General features: G+C 51.8%; 7 protein-coding genes across 7 annotated transcripts; 4 read left to right on the plus strand and 3 right to left on the minus strand.

Moving 5' to 3' along the window:
• Positions 1 to 372: 372 nt before the first annotated feature.
• Positions 373 to 2,334, plus strand: TGAM01_v210704 (mitochondrial chaperone BCS1; the record flags this gene model as incomplete). Its single annotated transcript, XM_018807322.1, has 1 exon — positions 373 to 2,334. One exon carries the CDS (start codon positions 373 to 375, stop codon positions 2,332 to 2,334), a length of 1,962 nt encoding a protein of 653 aa, XP_018659488.1.
• A 2,836-nt stretch (positions 2,335 to 5,170) lies between these two features.
• Positions 5,171 to 6,706, plus strand: TGAM01_v210705 (hydroxymethylglutaryl-CoA synthase; the record flags this gene model as incomplete). The annotated part of the gene is made up of 3 exons (XM_018807323.2): positions 5,171 to 5,230; positions 5,302 to 5,404; positions 5,508 to 6,706. The coding sequence occupies 3 exons, from the start codon at positions 5,171 to 5,173 to the stop codon at positions 6,704 to 6,706; spliced, it is 1,362 nt and encodes a 453-aa protein (XP_018659489.2).
• A 678-nt stretch (positions 6,707 to 7,384) lies between these two features.
• On the minus strand, positions 7,385 to 8,917 carry TGAM01_v210706 (delta24-sterol reductase; the record flags this gene model as incomplete). The annotated part of the gene is made up of 1 exon (XM_024550855.1): positions 7,385 to 8,917. The coding sequence occupies one exon, from the start codon at positions 8,915 to 8,917 to the stop codon at positions 7,385 to 7,387; it is 1,533 nt and encodes a 510-aa protein (XP_024404400.1).
• A 333-nt stretch (positions 8,918 to 9,250) lies between these two features.
• Positions 9,251 to 10,840, minus strand: TGAM01_v210707 (hypothetical protein; the record flags this gene model as incomplete). The annotated part of the gene is made up of 2 exons (XM_018807325.1): positions 9,251 to 9,965; positions 10,050 to 10,840. The coding sequence occupies 2 exons, from the start codon at positions 10,838 to 10,840 to the stop codon at positions 9,251 to 9,253; spliced, it is 1,506 nt and encodes a 501-aa protein (XP_018659491.1).
• A 709-nt stretch (positions 10,841 to 11,549) lies between these two features.
• Positions 11,550 to 12,810, minus strand: TGAM01_v210708 (hypothetical protein; the record flags this gene model as incomplete). The annotated part of the gene is made up of 3 exons (XM_024550856.1): positions 11,550 to 12,254; positions 12,311 to 12,544; positions 12,778 to 12,810. The coding sequence occupies 3 exons, from the start codon at positions 12,808 to 12,810 to the stop codon at positions 11,550 to 11,552; spliced, it is 972 nt and encodes a 323-aa protein (XP_024404401.1).
• Positions 12,811 to 13,365: 555 nt separating this feature from the next.
• TGAM01_v210709 (kinetochore protein NDC80) lies at positions 13,366 to 15,701 on the plus strand (the record flags this gene model as incomplete). Its single annotated transcript, XM_018807327.1, has 3 exons — positions 13,366 to 13,410; positions 13,496 to 15,438; positions 15,494 to 15,701. 3 exons carry the CDS (start codon positions 13,366 to 13,368, stop codon positions 15,699 to 15,701), a joined length of 2,196 nt encoding a protein of 731 aa, XP_018659493.1.
• Positions 15,702 to 16,325: 624 nt separating this feature from the next.
• On the plus strand, positions 16,326 to 17,616 carry TGAM01_v210710 (hypothetical protein; the record flags this gene model as incomplete). Its single annotated transcript, XM_018807328.1, has 2 exons — positions 16,326 to 16,356; positions 16,862 to 17,616. 2 exons carry the CDS (start codon positions 16,326 to 16,328, stop codon positions 17,614 to 17,616), a joined length of 786 nt encoding a protein of 261 aa, XP_018659494.1.
• Between the last annotated feature and the right edge of the window lie 102 nt (positions 17,617 to 17,718).

Below are 17,718 nucleotides of genomic sequence, written 5' to 3' on the forward strand. Positions count from 1 at the left end.
GGCGCTGGCCATTCACATCGCCTGGCCTCGTCTCCACCGCCCAGGCCGCAGCTCAGCTGTCAAACACCATCCTTGGGCTGGCTTGGCTCCCGTCCAGGCTTGATCTGCCTGGAGCAAGGCCTGCATGTATATATAAGGAGAGGACGCTCGTCTTATGGCTGCATGTAAGACACGACACTCTCACTCCTCTTCTCTCTCTCAGAGCAGCGTTGGGACTCTTTCATCTGGGACTTTTCTGGGAGGCGAGGCTCGCTCACAGCTCAGTTCACCGCACATACATTGGATTGAGTGGCGCCTTCTGCTGGGACCGTCCTTTACAAAACAATATCCCAAATCTTGCGTCTCTCAAAGCCTGGGTCACAAGCAGCAGCCATGGATCCCTTCATCAACATGTCTTCTCTCCCAGGCGGCGGAATCGTCCCCAATCCGCAATTCGCCCTGCTCAACTACTTCTTCCCCGGCTTCTCCATGTTCTCATCCGCCTTGCACACCTACCTCGGCATCGACCTCAACTTCTACATCCCCCTCATCGTCGCCATCTTCGGCCTCAACTTCGTGTGGGGCTACATCAGCACTTCTCTGTGGGCATGGATCGACGAGTACCTCATGTCGTCCTTCAGGGTCCGCACCGATGACGAGATTTACAACATGCTCATGCTTTGGATCTCGCGCCAAAAGTTTTCGCAAAACTCGCGCCGCTTCCTGGTCAATACCGACCTCTACTCTCGCAGCAGCTACGTCTGGGGAGGAAACTCGGATGACGACAGCGACGATGAGGGCGACGAGGACGTGCCTGTTGTCGATTTCATGGGGCCAAAGCAGAACCTCCATTACACCCCGTCCTTTGGCTCTCATCTGTTCTGGTACAAGAGCCGCCCATTCTTTTTTGAGCGCCACCAGAACCAGCAGCAGATCAACTTCCAGAGCGCCAGCGAGCGAGAGGAGCTCTCCATCTCATGCTTTGGCCGGAACCCTCGCCTTCTAAAGGAGCTCCTTGCCGATGCTCGCCAGATGTACCTCAAGAAGGACGAACGCAAGACTCTCATCTACAGAAGCTCCAGCGGCTCTGCTTACGGCGGAGAGCCATACTGGCAGCGCAGCTTGTCTCGTCCTAACCGCCCCTTCTCGACCGTCATCCTGGATGAGAAGCTGAAGGAGGATCTGATTGCCGACACCGCTGACTACCTCAACCCTGCTACTCGTCGGTGGTATGCCAACCGTGGAATTCCCTATCGACGCGGCTACCTCTTGTATGGCCCTCCAGGTACCGGAAAGAGCTCGCTCAGCTTGGCCCTGGCTGGATACTTCCGTATGAAGATTTACATCGTCAGCCTCAGCTCCATCAACGCTACCGAAGAGGGCCTCACTTCTCTCTTCGGCAGCCTCCCCACCCGTTGTCTCGTCCTTCTCGAAGATATCGACACTGCTGGCTTGACTCACACGCGAGAAGAGCCAGACGCTGCGCCTAATCCCGCCCCAAGCACGGATCCTTCAGCTCCTCCTCCTCCTCCTTCGTCCTCTTCTTCATCCTCTGGATCCACTGGTCGCCTTTCACTCTCTGGCCTCCTCAACATCCTTGATGGCGTTGCCTCGCAAGAGGGACGTCTGCTCATCATGACCACCAACCACATCGAGAAGTTGGACAAGGCGCTTATCCGACCCGGCCGTGTGGATATGATTGTTCCCTTCTCTCTTGCCGACAAGACCATGTCCGAGTCCATCTTCCGTGCCATCTACGCTCCCTTTGAGAGCGAGTTTGCTTCAACCGAGCTTGCCATGAAGGCCAAGGACGGTTCCAGTACTCCTAAGCGTGCTGAGCCCTCCGAGGAGGCAAAGGAGAGATGGGCCCGCCAGCACGCCGAAATCTCTGAGCGTATTGAAAACCTATCCACGCACTTTTCCGCCAAGATCCCCGAGCACGAGTTCAGCCCCGCTGAGATTCAAGGACTGCTTCTTAGGCACAAGCGTTCTCCTGAGGAGGCCATTGAGGCTGCTGACGCTTGGGTGATTCAGACTCGCAAGGATAAGAAGGAAAAGGAGATTCAGGAGGCTGAGAAGCGCCGCAAGGAGCGAGAGGAGGAGGAGAAGAATAAGCTCAAGGCTGAAGAGGAGAAGAAGAAGAGTGAGGAGGCCGAGAAGAAGACCGATGAGGCTTCGGATAAGAAGGAGAGCACTGAGACTAAGAGTGCCGACGATACTCCTAAGCAGCCTCTGTCCGCTGGAGAGGCTGGGAAGGAAGAAGTGAAGTCCGAGACTGTAGAGACGGCCGAGGCGGGAACTGTGAAGGAGGAAAAGAAGAGCACGACTTCGGATTCCGAGTATGAGCGTGTATGATTGTGGCAAGAGTGTCACATAACGGATCGCATAGCGTGGCGTTTTCTTTTTTTGTTTTTGGAACTTGTACTTTGTATTTTGACCTACATCAATAGAGTACATGAAATAAGAAAATACCTAGGAGAACACTCAATTTAAATAACATGATATCTCATATTGATCGCAAGTTCTCCAATGTCCATGCTTATTGGTTTCTCGTTTTTCTTCTTAGTACAGCTACCCGGTATCATTACTACTTCATATTGTCAAGACAAGTTCTTATCGTTGCATCATGCGTTATAGCCTAATGCATCTAATTTGATTCAAAATTATTACATTTTGCTTGTCGACTGGTATACACTTTTATCACGCACCAGAGGGAACGCCGCACTGAGGCCTAGACAATCGTTATGATCGCACTACTATAACCGTGTCCTCTGTAGCATCTATCCTTTAGATACGAAGGAGTGTAATATCGGCGTGTCTTAGATTCTTGTAATGTTGTTTACTGCCTTGTGTCTTTTATTTACTCAAAATATTGCATTTCGTCATTTTCTAATCTCCTTCTGGTGGCTATTGTCGATTACGAGGTTGCCGTTATTGGATCTCTATCTACTGAGACGCTCTCTCTCGCGTATGCATGCGGAGCTCTGTATCGATAAGACGCGGCTGGGATTCTGCAAATCTCAAGATCACGACATAAGCGCTGGGAGATGCCGCTTCCCCGCAATAAACCAACGTGGTGTTGCGATTTCACGCATTGACATTGTGGTCTCTCAATCTGTTGGCGATCATGTACAGAACTGACGGTACGAGTACGCAGGTCGCTGGCCAATGAGATTAGGTTATTGCGGGTCTAATACATGTTAATTACCGCACAAGACGTATTCGCGATATGCAAGGTACTAGTGCAATGTTCGTATTCGCATCCTATCTTTGGATTGATCAGTGGTTGTTTCATGCACGGCAATCTAGAGCTGGCTGTAATTCATCGAAATGCGACACATCACCGATGGTGAATCTTATCAACCTGCCAAGATGGTGTGATGCAGCTTTTGCCGTTTGTCTTGGGCACCTTCCTTGGATTCTCGCGAAGCTGGGTCGCGACTTCTCGATCCGAGTTACGAGGCCGGTAGTGGGGCCGTCCCGGAATCCGAGCGGACGTCGTGAACGAAGCCATGCCTGCGCGGTTGCGGAGTGACGATGGCATCTACATGATGAGGGATTACCTTGGGTAGCTTCTGCTTCTGGCAACAGATTGCGGACGATTTACGCTTTGTAGCCTTGGAGTTTATACCACGCAAGCCTCAAGCCTGTCAGGAAAGGGGCTTTTGATGTTGCTGGCGTTCTAAGGCTGTAAAGTTTACTACAAAGTACCTGCTTGTACTTTAGCAAAAGACAATGGAGAGGATAAAGACACGTCTTAGGACGAGGTGGTACAAAGATTTCCAGGCAGCGTCTGTCCTTATGGATCAACTGTCGGTGAATGCAAGCCAAAAATATCGGTCTCACCGTGTTCAGTCTGACTTTGCATGTCCGCCGTTGGCCATACAGATATGGCTTTCGGAGCAAGCTCACGGAGAGAAGGGTAGAATAGGTAGTCGGCGACATTAGATTCGGCGCATTAGAGTCCGTGATGGAACTAGCCGCAATGTGCCCGGCCCGGCTGAGATTGGTCCTAGAACTGTGCAACTCTTGCCTAAGCCAGGGTCAATGATGCAACTGGCAGCGCTGGAGAGTGCCATTTACATAAATGGCTGAAAGGAGATGATGCTGGCGTTGGTCCCCATGTAAGTGAAGCCTAAGCTGAAGAGGGAATGGTGGGACGAAGAGGATTGTAGCGATGTAGGAAGCGGAAGAGAAAAAGGTGGTGGGGCGATTGACAACGCAGCATGGTAAGACTTTGGACAATGCGCTGCGATCTGGGCGATGGGAATAGAGGCAGCGAGTGAGCTGGCACTTTGCAGGAGAGAATATGGGACGACACGCGGCCCGACTGAACGGCCACACACAGAGTGCTAATAGCAAGCTGATGGCTACGAAATATGGAGCGAATTGGGCGCGAGGGGATGGAGGACACGGTAGCAATGGCACGAGAGCATTTGGGAGTGATAGAGATGCTGCTGCTACAAGAAATTTCTGGGGCGAGTAAGGAGAGCCCACTTGATGATGAAGGCTGGATTTTCCTTTCCCCCACAAACTTACTCGCTTGTGAGCAATCAGAGATAACGCTCGCATGGGGGCCTCTCAGGGAGGAACAGATCAGACAATCTGAAGGCGAAGAAGATCCGGATTCGAGTGTCCTGCTGCATGTATCTAGATCTAGATATTCATTCCCTGCTGCGTTCTCACACACACTTGCTCGTATCTCTGTGCTCAGGTACGGCACGGTATTCGCGTGCTCCGTACTCGTAGTCGCGATCCGCTAAGATAGCAAAGCTCGCACTACCGGCAATCTACTCAGCCATGCAATTTCCAAGGCCAGATTGATGCGATCAAAAAGCGCCAAAAGGAAAAAAAAAGCAACGGCCGATCCCCACCTGGCCAGCATCTGGATCCCCCCCCCCCTGTGGATGCACCTCTGCCTGCTAAACCATAGCGGGAGTGTCCACTGGTAGCGCAACCCCTGGCAGAAGCGCTGCCGCTATGCAGTCCCCTGCGACTAAGGCGCTACAGCGACCGCCTGCCACCAGGGCGGTGAAAACCTTTAAATGGACTTGCAGCCCGCCACGTCCCAGCCAGAAAGTCGACGGTATCCCCTCCTGAGCTGGCAGCTTTCCTCTCCTTCACTCTTTACTCTCTCAACTCACTTGAACAGCTCTCTCAAGCTTCATTACACCCAGCTCTACCTTTCAGAATGGCCGCCCGACCTCAGAACATTGGCATCAAGGCCATTGAGATCTACTTCCCCAGCCAGGTTCGTCAATTGCCCCTCCATCCACCGCAATTCCTCAAAATCATGCCGCTGACAGTGATTTCTCCCAACAGTATGTTGAGCAGACCGAGCTCGAGAAGTTCGATGGTGCTGCCGCTGGCAAGTACACCATTGGTCTAGGCCAGACCAAGATGGCCTTCTGTGACGACCGAGAGGGTGAGTTTGGCATTTCTCTATTCTCCCCGCGCATTTGCTACACTTTTTTTTTTCTCTGCCTATACCCCTGAATTCTTGAGCCCACGACTAACATTGACTCTAGATATCTACTCCATGTCTCTCACCGTCACCTCAAGACTCATTAAGAACTACAACATCGACGTCAACGAGATCGGCCGTCTCGAGGTTGGCACCGAGACCATCCTCGACAAGTCCAAGTCCGTCAAGTCTGTCCTGATGCAACTGTTTGGTGAAAACACCAACATTGAGGGTGTCGACACCCTCAACGCCTGCTACGGCGGCACCAACGCCTTCATCAACAGCGTCAACTGGGTCGAGTCCTCAGGCTGGGACGGCCGCGACGCCATTGTGGTCGCTGGTGACATTGCCCTCTATGCCAAGGGTGCAGCCCGACCAACCGGTGGCGCTGGCGCCGTGGCCATTCTTGTTGGCCCTAACGCCCCTCTCGTTGTTGAGCCCGGTCTGCGCGGCACCTTTATGCAGCACGCCTACGACTTCTACAAGCCTGACCTGACCAGCGAGTACCCCGTTGTCGACGGCCACTTCTCCCTCACTTGCTACACCAAGGCTCTTGATGCTGCCTACCGGGACTACTGCAAGAAGGAGGCCAAGTTTGCCAACGGCACCACCAACGGTGTCGACTCCAGCAAGACCCCTCTCGACCGCTTCGACTACCTTGCTTTCCATGCCCCCACCTGCAAGCTGGTCCAGAAGTCATACGCCAGACTGCTGTACCACGACTTCCTGAACAACGCTGATGCCGCTGCCTTCGCCGAGGTCGCCCCTGAGCTGCGTGACATGGATTATGAAAAGTCCCTGACCGACAAGGCTCTGGAGAAGACTTTCATGGGTCTCACCAAGAAGCGCTTCCAGGAGCGCGTCAACCCCGCCATCCAGGTTGCCACCCTCTGCGGCAACATGTACTGCGCCAGCGTCTGGGGTGGTCTGGCCAGTCTGCTGTCCTTCAACGACGCCAAGGCTCTCGAGAACAAGCGAATTGGTCTCTTCAGCTACGGCTCCGGCCTCGCCGCCACCTTCCTGTCTCTCCGCGTCGTCGGCAACGTCGAGACCATGCACAAGATCCTGGACATCCCCGCTCGTCTGGAGGCCCGCCGTGCCGTCCCTCCTGAGACCTACGATGAGATGTGCAATCTCCGAAAGCAGGCCCATCTCCAGAAGAACTACACCCCCAAGGGTGATGCCTCTACCATTGCTCCTGGCACCTACTACCTGGAGAACATTGACGACATGTTCAAGCGCGAATACAAGGTCAAGGCTTAAATTGGCCTAGACGGTCAATCTTCTTCTTTCACCACCTTTTTCATTGAACATAAAGAAAACTTAATTTTTTTTTCTGTTTGAATAATTTGTGCGGCATGGAGCACACGGCGTCCTATTTTTGAAAAAACCACTATTGGGCGATTGTTATGGGAATACTACCTACGCTATCTAGTGGCACGACGAAAGCACAGCGATAGACTCATCTGCTTGAGGGAAACGCAGATGATAAACTTGGAATTTGTTGCGATGATTTTTTCTTTTTTTTTTTCTGAATATAGACGGCAAAAGTTGGGCATGTTTAAGACCCGTAATGAGAAGCCGTGAAGAATAAAATACGAGGATGGAGAGAAATACATGATGCACATGAGTTGTGCCGGGTATCATGAGTGTAAAGTATTTAGAGATGAGCTTTGCTCTCAGGAGCTTGAGCCTTCAAAATATAGACATGATATGATGTGCGAATTGAAGTTGCTCTATAAGATTATGTGATGATATGTTGTGAGCTTATATGCTCAGGGTATCCATTGGTTTCTATTGTTTTACATGGCCATCCTGGCCCATCGCATTGCATGTCTAACAGTAAGCTGCAGAGCAAGCCTTCTTTTGGTCTAATCTAATCTCTGTCATGTTCACATCAAGCTCCTTTTTCTCTTCCTCATCTTATATCATACATATACATCACTCATCCCCCTTGTATTTCCACTCCGCATGCCTATGCAAATTATAGTCCCTCGTAAGAATACTCCTCCAAATTCCATACAGCCCACCCACAGGCCACTTGCTCTTGAGCGACTTCTTCCACAGCTGCCTCTCTCTCCTGCTCGCTTCAATGTCAATCTTGACCTTGTCGTACACCGAGGGCAGCGTCGTGGCGCTGTATTTCTCCCTCAGGGCTTGGTACCACGGCTTATCGTAGACCTGCCAGAACTCGTCCTCGGAGTAGTACGTGTGGGCGTAGAGCCACTTGCGGCCGCCTAGCTGGACGAGCTTGTCCTCGAGCGCGCGGTTTTTTGTGATGAAGTCGTCGTGGCTCTCGGGGCCCCAGCCCCAGACGCCAATGTTGAGCATGGGCTTGGGGATGACCTTGTTGCCGTTCTCTGAAACCTCCGTTTCGCACGTCGGGTGAAATGTCGGGTTGGGCGTCTCCTTGAGAGGGCACAGCCAGAGCGGCCAGATGCCGAACTCGTCGGTGGTGTAGTCGACAAACTCGGCGGCCTTGTCGTAGGGGACGGCCAGGTCCTGGACGACGAAGCGCGCCGACTCGCCGCTGGCGTGCAGGGCGCGGTAGAGCATGCGCGTGTGCATGAAGTCGTCAAGGAACCAGCGCCAGAAGCTGGTGAAGGGCACGTACTTGAAGTAGGTGAAGCCCTGGGCGCCGACCCAGAAGCCCGCGCGGTCGTAGCGGAAGAGATACTCGGCCAGCGGGATGTAGTCGGTGACGGCGTCGAGCGGCGTTTCGGCCGAGCTATGTCGAGTCTTGTCCTCGACGTGGAGGTAGTACCACGGGTCCTGGGCGTGGCTGAACGTCTGGACCTTGCGGTCGTCGGGCTTGTCGTCCGTCAAGCGGCCGGTGATGACAACGCCGTGGTCCTTGGAGAAGAGGATGCCGTCGACGTAGTCGTTCTTGGGGTCCTGCGTCTCGGCGCGCACACGGGCAGCGGCCTCGGCCACGCTGTGGGTGCGGTGATACGTCGTCTGGACAAATTTGCGCGCCTCAATGAGGTTCAGCTCCATGAGCGTCGTGACGCCCAGCGTTCCCACAGCGCCCGCCGCGCCGCGGAACAGATCCGAGCGCTCGGTGGGCGACGCCTGCACGACCTCGCCGTTGCCCAGCACCATCTCGACGTAGTTGATCGTCTCGTCAAAGAAGCCGTGGCGGAACGAGCTGCTCTCGCCGGCGGTGCCCGCGTAGCCGCCGCCGGCCGTGATGCCGGGGAACTCCATCACAACGGGCGGCACCAGGCCGTGGCGCAGCGTCGCCTCGACCAGACGGTCCATGGGCACATTGGGCTCGACGAGGGCCGTCCGCGCGCCGCGATCGACTGCCAGGACGTTGCTGAGGGCGCTGATGTCGACGGCGCGGTGGCCTGGACCCGGACGAGGGCGAGTGCTGTTTGTCGAGCCGTGGAAGATGCGGTACGCCTCGCCGCGCTCAAAGTAGCCCCGGACGGCGGCGGCAATCTTGGTCACGGCCTGCTTGTGGCGCTCCATTGTCGGTCAACGGCCTAGGCGCCCAATTGGCCTGTTCTGGGTGAGGGAAAGGCGAGGGTTGTTGAGAGAGATGAGAAGAAAGAGGTGGTTTGGAGTTTCTTCATGTCACCAAATGCATATGCAAATCGCATAGCTGCGCCAATTGGTTTTAGCGCTGCGGTGCCGCAGCGGAGCCGATTGGCTTTGAGCTTAAGCTTGACACGCATCGATCCGAAAGATTGTGAACCAGTAATTAAATAGGTCAAGTTAAAATGGAAGAGCCATTTTCTTAATCATATATGTGCAATTCATCATAGTGTATCTATATCCCATATAATACCTGGTATCCTATATTTACAACTTTGCTGTAATCTCCGGATGCTCTCCCTCGCCAACCTTACTTATAACCGCAGCCTGTATCTCTTCAAGAGATTCATCTAGAAGCTCATCAAATTTCAAAGGGACTTCTTCCAGCGTCCGGGCTTTGATAGTAGTTGCGCGCGACTCAATAGATACCGGACTTTCGACCGCCCTGCTAATGAAACTTGTCCAGCTCTCGAGGCAACGCTGAGAAGCAGGCAGGCGCTCCAGGAATAGCGCGAAGCAGTGCGACATGGCTTCGTATTCTTCGAATATCAACGGTACGCCGTCGGCGGCGAGCTTCATTGCCAAGGCCTTGTCTTCGTAGGCGAGCAGCTCCCAACCCGTGCACATCCACATGGGCGGCGACCCCTCCCATGAGCGGTTCATGATGAGCGTTACCAGCGGGTGCGTGGCCAGATCGTCGTCCACATAGAAACGCTTCCGCGGGGGACTTGCTGGCCAGATCGAACAAGGAGGTATCTTGGCCTCGAATTCGGGGCGTGGCTTGGGCAGATAGTCAAAGGGGTGGGGATCTTGGCCCTGCCATGGAGGCGTACTGTGCGTGATATCAATCCAAGGGGAGACACAAGCAACGCCCGCTGGTAAAAGAACCTCGCGCTGCTCGCCGTACCACTGAATTCGAGGGTTCGTGCGACGCAGCTGGAGAAGCAGCTGCAGTAGCGCAAGAGCGAGATTTCCACCGGCGCTGTTGTACGAAATCGATGCGTTAGCTAAAATGACAGTTCAAGTGGCACGGCATGTGGTGATGTATATGTCCGAGAAGTCATACCTGTCTCCCGCAAAAACAATGTGCTCTGGTTTCACAGCCTCATGAAAGGCATCCGGGGGCGGATAAAGCAGCGTAAAGTAGGACACAAGAGCATCCAGCAGCGCGCTTGGGAATGGATTCTGTGGCGCCAGTCGATATCGCACTGAATAGCATCTTCCTTTGGTCAACTCGGCCAGTTTTGTTACCGTATTACGGTGCGTAGCAGGATCGCAAAGGTAATGGGCGCCGCCATGGAAATAGAGCACTGTCGTGGGCTTTTGGCATTCTTTCATCATTTCATGAAACTTGGCCACCTCCGAGATTTTAGGCAAATGTTCCCTTTTCGAGGCTGATGCTCTATAGCCTGTCCATTCCGCCTCTACGTGAGAGAAGGGGGGGATCCTGACGTTGCCCTCTTTCACGTTTTCGTCTCTCATGCTCTCCACGACTTGTATCAGTGAGTCTCTGATGTCGGTCTCGGGCGGAGGAGGAGAGGCATATGAGCTGACCCATATTTTGCCCTTGATCTCAACGTTGCGCGTGGTGAATTTCTGGACAGAGGACACTGGCCGTGGAGTTGAAGGCGTCAACACTGCGCGTATTAGAGACACTACCAAATTAGATTTCAGGTCGAGGTATTTTGATGGCTCTGAGAGCTGCAGAACATGTAAAATGGCAACTTGGGTTAATAGGGGAATTTTCGACAGAAGCATAAACAGGAGTCTGAGGCCAGAAGTGAGCTGCGCAGTGTGAGATGGTGACGAGGGAGAGACAATGGTGGCCTCGACGGTTGGGGACGGAGGCCCGTCCATTATGTTGAGAAGAAAACAAAATAGATGTGATCTTGCTTAGGTTTGGTAGAACGGAATAATGAAAATTAGGGAATAAAAAATTAGAGGAAGAAGGGAGGGAAAATGTCTTATAAAATAAAAGGCGTCATAGAAGTCATTTCAATTTTAGGGGCGGGAAAGTTGGACGGTGTAAGGGAAAACAGCCTAGAGTTGAGTGGAGAGGTCCATCATCAGGTACAGAATCGAGGCGTTTGCACTATCATCCGCGGGGCTTGATTGAGATGCGAGGCTGTGGATACCTGTCAGTTTCCCTGGCTTCTCTATAGAAAAACAATTACTTTTGGTAAAGTTTGCGAGCATCGTAGTGGGCTGCCATTTCTAGACTGCAGTTAGGGGCGCATTAGGAATCTGATGCTCGGTGACGGACAAGAAGCCGAGCCTCGGCCCGTCTTTCAGCACCCTAATATGACGGCCACTGGAGCTTAATTCAAGATATTATAGAAGCTTGTCTTGGCTTATTGAATGCTTATTGAATGACATTCATATCCTCTAGCAACTAACAATGAAAGAAAAAAGTATGGTCCATTTGATATTAAATACATAGAAATTGCAACCAACGCTCCAGCCGTTATCCAATTGATGTCTGCATTTCTTTATCCGTAGCGCAACAGTAACCGCAATTTAGAGCAAAAACCGTACAATGCATGGCGAACTTCAACTAATGAATGATTTACGAGCTGCCTGCCGCGGCATCTGCGGTGGTCTTCTCAGCTTCTTTGCCGGAAGAACCAGCAGATCCGGCATTCTGGCCGGCCATGGCCATCTGCCATGCCGGGATGGACGCCTTACCCGCGGAGCCAGAGGTTCTGCTGAATCTGTTCTGAGACGCACTCTTAGGGGCCTCGGGCTTCGTTTCCGTAGAGGTCTCGGCAGAAGGAGAAGCTACTGCCGCCGGGGGTGATGTTGTTCCACTGGTTGCGCTGGCGCCGTTAACACCGCTGGATCCATTGGTGCCTCGGAAATAGCCACTTGAAGCAGACACATTGGAGTTGGCATTCATCCTTTGCGACACAAGGGTCTTGAGGCTGGTCAGCTCGGTGTTGATTTCGACGAGTCGGTTATCGGTTTGCTCCTTCTGGTTGTTCATGGCTCGCGGAATTGCGTCCTTGAGGCCCTGTACTTCGTCGCGAATGCGCTGCGCGTCATCTTCCCGGCGCCTATTTGCCGCCTTGAGTTCCGTCATGATGGTCTCGATGTCTGCGAGTGTGATATCCAGCTTCTCTGTCCGCTGCTTCTCGGCATCTTTCAGCGCCTCTGTATCCTTTGATAGCTGTTCAACCAGGGCAAATGCCTTGTCAAACTGCTCTTCAATCGACTTCTTATCCTGCTCCAGCTTTTCAGGGGTAGGTGGCGCTACGAGAGGGTATACATAACGCTATCGTTCTCTCGTTAGTCCAGCTGTGATAAAACGCGTGTATTTGTTGCTCCTACCTTGCCCAAGGAGAACAGCCCGTAGCTGACTCCGCCCACCACAGTAGCCATGATGAACCAATCTCTCCAATCCCTTTTCGGCGCGGCCGCAGGTGGTTGCCATGCAGCATACTGAGGATAAGGCTGATAATATTGTTGAGATGGACCCTGTGGTGGCGGCGCGCTTGGATAGGGGGCCGCCGCAGCTACCGCGCTGTTGCCCCCGGCTCTGGCGAGAGCAGCATCAATCTCCTCCTGCGTTAGGTTCTTGGTTCGAAGAAACGAAATCTTGTTATCGATGGATGACGTTGCAACGCTAGGGTCTTGTAAAACTGTGCCATTGTCAATATCGTGTCTCGTGAGAGTGTCATGCAATTAAACAGGTCGAGAATGGGGAACTAACATTGCGCCTAGAAGAGTATTTGTCAGTAAGAGTTGAACCCGCGAATGTTTACCTTGAGGGGGTTGGATTGTATAAAGCGACTTACTGCAGACGCCACGATTTCCTCGCGTATCGCCATGATGATAGACAAAGATGCTCAGACCGAGCCTCCAGCACCACCAGAGTAGACGGAAATCTTGGCTGTAAATTGAGAAGCTGATGATGAACAAGGCACGAAGCACGAGATGCCCTTGATGCGACAGGCATATGCTGGGCTCGGTAATTGTGGACCAGCTGGATGGCTGAGCGCTGTCTCCGGAAAAGCGCCCAAAAGCCTGGACCGAGGCAACGGGCTCAATTAAAATCACAGGTACGTACCTTTTCTGGGCTTGTTGCCGGCTCTTCAAAGATCACGTGCAGCATCGTCTCACGTCTCTTGTTCTCCCCATCGCGCTAGGATGCCGCTACCCAATAAGCGATTTGTTTACTTTCTCACCGAGCAACCCAGGATACCTTATCTTTTTTCCCCCCAAGTCCAACTGCCCCACGACGCCTATCACCCAACCCGCTTCGTTGAGCATAGCGAAGTTCTGATTTTTGTTTCTGATTTCTATCCGCCAACATTGCAGGCTTAACTCTCTGGTAATCTGAATCGTGTCGCAAAGCCAACAGCCCCGCGGGAAGGCTATTCATCATGTCTCAAGATACGAACCTATGGAGCGTCCGCAGGAAAAGAGAGGTAAGTCGTTTCTGTCGCAGAATCGGAAAACTGGGACAATCGTCGCTTGCGGCGCGCAATCAATAACCGCTGACCGGCACCACAGACGTTGGCGGGCATCAGTACGAATAGCGGAATACCAGCTCCGGGCAGCTTGAAGCGCCCGAATCCGAGCTCCAGCTACGGCAGCGCTCACGGACGCTCAGTATCGGGATCTAGGCACTCCTTGGCTGTAACGCGACCGAATCCGCCAATGTTCCCGCGCGCATCATCAGGCGCCAACCTGGCTGACCTCGGATTATCTTCTGTCAAGCGAACCTCCTTTCAACAGTCCAGAGCGACTTATACTCCTTCAGCATTCACTCCCGGCCTGGCGAGACCGTCGATGGAAAGCGACAGGCGCAGCAGCGTATACCGACCGCGACCATCAACAGCCGGCCCTGTAAGCCACCAGAGCTTTTTCCAAACAACGCCCCAGGCGGCGGGAGTTCCACGCGACCCGCGGCCCTTGAGAGATCGATCATTCCAAGCCCGAATCGCCCAGGAGCTGATGGATTTCATGGTCCAACACAATTTTGAGATGGAAATGAAGCATTCGCTGTCGCAAAACATTCTCAAATCTCCGACTCAAAAGGATTTCAATTTCATGTTCCAGTGGCTTTACCACCGGATTGACCCTAGCCATCGGTTCCAGAAAAATATTGATCAAGAAGTGCCACCCATTCTGAAGCAGCTTCGATATCCCTTTGAGCGTAGCATCACAAAAAGCCAGATTGCCGCGGTGGGCGGACAGAATTGGAGCACCTTTCTTGGTCTTTTGCACTGGATGATGCAGCTGTCGCAAATGCTGGATGGCTATGCCAACAACCATTATATGGAAGCTTGTCTCGACGCGGGCGTCGATGTAAGTGGCGATCAGATCATCTTTGGCTTTCTTAGTAGTGCATACAGAGACTGGCTCGCTATGGATGACGATATGGGCGACGAGGATGCAGAACGACTACTAGCTCCGCACGTTGAGGCAATGGCTAGGGCGTTTGAACAGTCCAACTCTAAATATACAGCGGAACTCGAAATGCTAGAGGCCGAAAACGAGAGACTTTTGAAGGAAATCGAAGACCTTGAAAAATCGACTCCAGATCCTGCTGTTTTGGATAATCACTTTAAAATCATGGAGGAGGATCGCATCAAATTTGAGGACTACAACGAGCTCGCGGTTCAACGCTCAGAAAAATATGAAGCCAGAATTCTAGTCTTACAAGCGGAGCTGGATAAGTTAAGGGAGGAATTGAAAGAGGTTGAAGAAGAGCGACGAGGACTTCAAAAGGCTGTTGACGACCAGGGCATCAGCATGCAGGATATCGACCGCATGACTTCGGAACGTGAACGCCTGCAAAAAGGTATTGAGTCGGCCGGACAGCGGCTCGATGAAATCAAGAAAAAGGTGATGGAGAAGGAAGCTGAAGCTAGCCGAAAGCTCGATGAGCTCGAGCGCGTGGTGGACAAGTACAACACAATAGCCTATCAGATTGCGCTCATTCCGGCTACGGCGGTCAACGCCAAAGGCAGAGAGTACGAGCTGCAGGTAACTCTTAACGAGAATAGCATGGGCTCGTCAAATTGGAAGAGCTCCAGCACAACACACACTCCTGCGACAGATCGATTGCTTGTGGACGCTGTAACGGGCTATCAACCGGGGCATGTGCTCAACCTGGACCTTCGAGGACAAATCCGAAACAGCTTTATATCTTTGCGGAAAGAAATTGCAGACCGACGCGGGGCTGTCATGGACGATATGATGAAGGATCACGATCTCTTGGACGGCATTAAGGAAGCCATCGAAGACAAACGGAACGAGGTCGAGGCTTTGAATCACCGAGTCAGGGCGGCAGAAGAGGAATATGAAAAGACCAAAGAAGTTGCTACGGCGCAGAAGATGGCATCTGATGCGCAAATTGAAAAGATGGAAAAGGAGCTGTCCAGAATGCGCGCTGGTTTGACAGAATCGGTACAATTACTGGAACAGCGCGAGATTAATACCACCATAGAGTACGTCTGACCCTCCCTTACTAAGCAAATCAGAATAGCTAACTGTGTTGATCAGGTATGAACAGCTGGTATTGCGAGCCAATTCGCTACGAGAAGAGCTTCACACGGAGATTGATCGTATGCTAAACGATGTAATCAAGTTCAAGATTCACGTTCAAAAGAGCCTGGACGACTACGAGGGCTTTGTAGCAGACGAGCTAGAAAAGGAGCTAGGGGGTGACGAGATGATGCTGGATGAAACCCGAACACTACCGGACATCTAAACAGTTGGCGGCTACTCGATTTACGTGCTTTGAACGATATTTTTATGATTGGAACAGCGTTTGATGATGGGCGGAGTTGCTGGTGTTGGTTGGTAAAAGGGCTTGTGTGCCGGTTTCGTTTTGTGCATAGATTTTTGAAGATACCACTAGCAGCTATTTTGCTGATTAAATGAATGATGACTTGGGAGAATATGAACTACACTACCTTAGGTACTTACTCATCCACTTCTTTTCTTCTCTTCTCTCTTTTTTTCTCTGGACGTGCGCTACCTGATGGCAGGTCATTGTGATAGACTTGCGCCGTATCAATGAGGCCGATGCCTATTTCTGAGTGTATTTCAACGCGATGGACTTGGTAGAAGGGGGGGATGAGTCGTTGATTCGATTCCTTGAGGCCGCGCTCTGGCCTCGTTTGCTTTCTTTCCCTTTCTCTTCAGTCGCCTATGTAACCAGATACTAGTCATCTTCATCACAAATAATAATTGTCCTAGACAAATGGTGCACAACAACACACCTCCTGACGCCGAACATAATACCTTTCTTCCTTGCTGTAGCCGATTGATACTGCTCCTTATCTCTCTTCCTAGACCACTCTTGCCAATACGTTTTATCAATTTACCGCCCATGCAAAACAATCACTCCACTGTGGCTTTGGGTATGTGAAATAACCCAGCCGTATGACATAAGAAGTTGACATGTTTTCAAGACATTATTACTATCTGTTAACTCTCACGCGTAATGCATGTTCATCGGGTAGTGTGCTGTAATAACTTTAATGTTTATATCCTGCATGTACGCATTTGACCCACTATCATACTTATATTACTATAAACTGTATCTCGACTTACTCACATTTAACGACAAGAGAACAATACACTGACTGGCATCCAAAGAATATACGAATACTCCAATTTCCCGCCAGGTTTCAAGCAGAATTACCTTTCAGCATCTACGCACCTATATTCTATTACTATTATTAAAGCCTCTCCACGCTCAACCATTCTATATTTCTGTCAATACCATTTCTGTCTAGTTACATGTCGGCCAATCAAATCCAAACCGCTGCTCAGCCTTCTCTCATTCAAAAAGCACATCTATTAACGGAGTAAACCCCGCCGCGTTTGTTAGGGTGAATGACATTGCTGAATTTCCTCTGACAGACAACAAACCTGTCGGCGGGGTGAAAGCCGGAAAGGCCTTTTTCAGTCGCAAAGGCAACAAATTGATCAAGTCAATCAAGTTTTGGTCCGCTGAGGATCACCTGGTGGCTGTTGAGATTGGCTGGCACGAAGACGACTTGACCGAGATCCATGGAGATACCTCGGAGGCGACCGCATTGAAGTCACTCAGCCTTCAAGGGGGCGAAAAAGTAAAGCATGCCTCTCTCTGGAAAACAAAAGGAGGGGACGCAGTTGCGTATATTGAACTGGAAACAGATTGTATTCAGTACTTTGCGGCGGGAACGAAACCGGCAGACGTGAATCCTGTCAAGGAAGATGTCGGCAATGGATATCTAGCCGCCCTGACTGGCACTGTCGGCAAGGAATTAAGCTCCCTGGGGCTTTTATTCCAGTCGAGTGAAGTAAAGACAGGGCAGAGGATACTGATCACGGGATTTTCGGAGCATCCATCGGTAGACGATATCCGCTCCGTCATGTCGTTTACGGAAACGTATAACAATTTGACAGACGGGCCCGTCGACTGGAACTTTACCAAGACCAAGCAATATACCTCCACCCAAGAGAGTGGAGGAAAAGCCACAGCGAACAATTTGGGGTTGTTGCCTCTGTCACTGGAGGCTTTCTTGGAATCTCGTTTGGCGGCGGTGCTTCTTGGTCTGTTTCAGACACTGAAGAGCACGGAAGGTCCTGGTCTGACTCGTCTACTTTCAACTGGGGAACTAGCAGGACCTTGAAGCCAGGTCAAAAAATCCAGGTCACTTCTTACACGGTATCGGGACAGACTACTTTGAACTTTGGCTATCGAGAGTGGTGGGAAATCTGTATCGGAGGTCTTT

This window comes from Trichoderma gamsii (assembly GCF_001481775.2).
Source record: "Trichoderma gamsii strain T6085 chromosome Unknown Scaffold_70.2, whole genome shotgun sequence".
In the NCBI taxonomy this organism is placed as follows: domain Eukaryota; kingdom Fungi; phylum Ascomycota; class Sordariomycetes; order Hypocreales; family Hypocreaceae; genus Trichoderma; species Trichoderma gamsii.